The sequence below is a fragment of the Octopus bimaculoides genome, unplaced genomic scaffold (assembly GCF_046866305.1).
Source record: "Octopus bimaculoides isolate indiv1 unplaced genomic scaffold, ASM4686630v1 Z2, whole genome shotgun sequence".
Lineage (NCBI taxonomy): Eukaryota > Metazoa > Mollusca > Cephalopoda > Octopoda > Octopodidae > Octopus > Octopus bimaculoides.
Genome location: NW_028315422.1, coordinates 49,664 through 50,953, shown reverse-complemented (window position 1 = coordinate 50,953; position 1,290 = coordinate 49,664). Strand labels below are relative to the sequence as shown.

Sequence of the window (1,290 nt, the reverse complement as noted above, 5' to 3'; positions counted from 1 at the left end):
CTTCGTGCCGGTGACACGTAAAAGCACCTACTACACTCTCGGAGTGGTTGGCGTTAGGAAGGATATCCAGCTGTAGAAACTCTGCCAAATCAGATTGGAGCCTGGTGTAGCCTTCGGGTTTCTACCAGTCCTCAGTCAAATCGTCCAACCCATGCTAGCATGGAAAGCGGACGTTAAACGATGATGATGATGATGTGAAAAAAGAAAAACAGTTATTGTAATATACAGATTTATACATAGTCGTCACAGTTATCCAGAGTCTCTTTGAACAGGGGAGTGGTGAGCAGTTGAATGATATCTTGCGATAGCTTGTTCCACGGGGCTGCGATACGGACGGAGAATGCGGCCTTCCGTCTGTTGTGTCGAAAGTATCGGGGATAGAGTCTCTGATCATGCCCACGAAGACCCCTATCTGGTGCAGAGGTGAAAAAATCCACAAATGATAAGTTTACATTCCCGTTGAAGATGGTGAGAGCCAGGATGAGATCTCCCCGCATTCTCCGTCGTTCGAGTGAAGGTAATGCCAGCCGTTGGAGACGTTCCTCATCCGTAAGCTTAGACAAGCCCACGATCATTCCGGTGGCTAAGTTTTGAACCCGTTCCAGGTGCTGAATGTCTTTCTGGAGACATGGGTTTGAGGCCTGGATGCATAGTTACTGTTTCTTAAATGTTTTGTTTATAAATAATTTGGAAACAAACAAAACTTGAAGTCATTTGGTTTCTGTTTCTAGTGTGAAGATTGACCACATATAGGAAATGCTCTAATACATGCTTCTTAAACTGTCCTTCAATTGAAAATAAATGCCAATTTGAAGGTAACTGGTTGTATTTTCTAGCGGGATATGAAATCATCGTAGGAAAGTATTTTTGTAGTTCATCTTTAAAGTGTCGTTTAGAGAGACGGAGAGACAGAAAGAGATGGGGAGAGAGAAATAAAGTGAGAGAAAAGAGACAGAGAAGGAAAAGAAAGTGAAACATAAAGAGACAGAGGATGAGAGAATGGGGGGGGGGGTATGTGGTTTAGTAAGGGAGAGGGGGTAAAAGTATGAGGTAAAAGAGAAAGTAAAAGAGGTGAGGTAATACAGTAATATACGACAAGATGGCCGAGTATGTATATTTCGTCTGTCTTTACGGAGTTCAAATTCCGCTGAGGTCGACTTTGTCCTTCATCCTTTCATACCAGTTGCGTACCGGGATCAGTCTAATCGACTGGCCCCCTCTCCAAAACTTTCGGGCCTTGCACCTAGAGTTTAAAAGAATGTGTGTGTGAAAAATAATGTGTTATGAATG

At 43.2% G+C, this 1,290-nt stretch overlaps 1 protein-coding gene across 1 annotated transcript; it reads right to left on the bottom strand.

Annotated features, from left to right (window-relative positions):
• Positions 1-230: 230 nt before the first annotated feature.
• On the bottom strand, positions 231-575 carry LOC149129039 (uncharacterized). The gene has a single exon (XM_089346814.1). It carries the CDS (start codon positions 573-575, stop codon positions 231-233), a length of 345 nt encoding a protein of 114 aa, XP_089202940.1.
• Between the last annotated feature and the right edge of the window lie 715 nt (positions 576-1,290).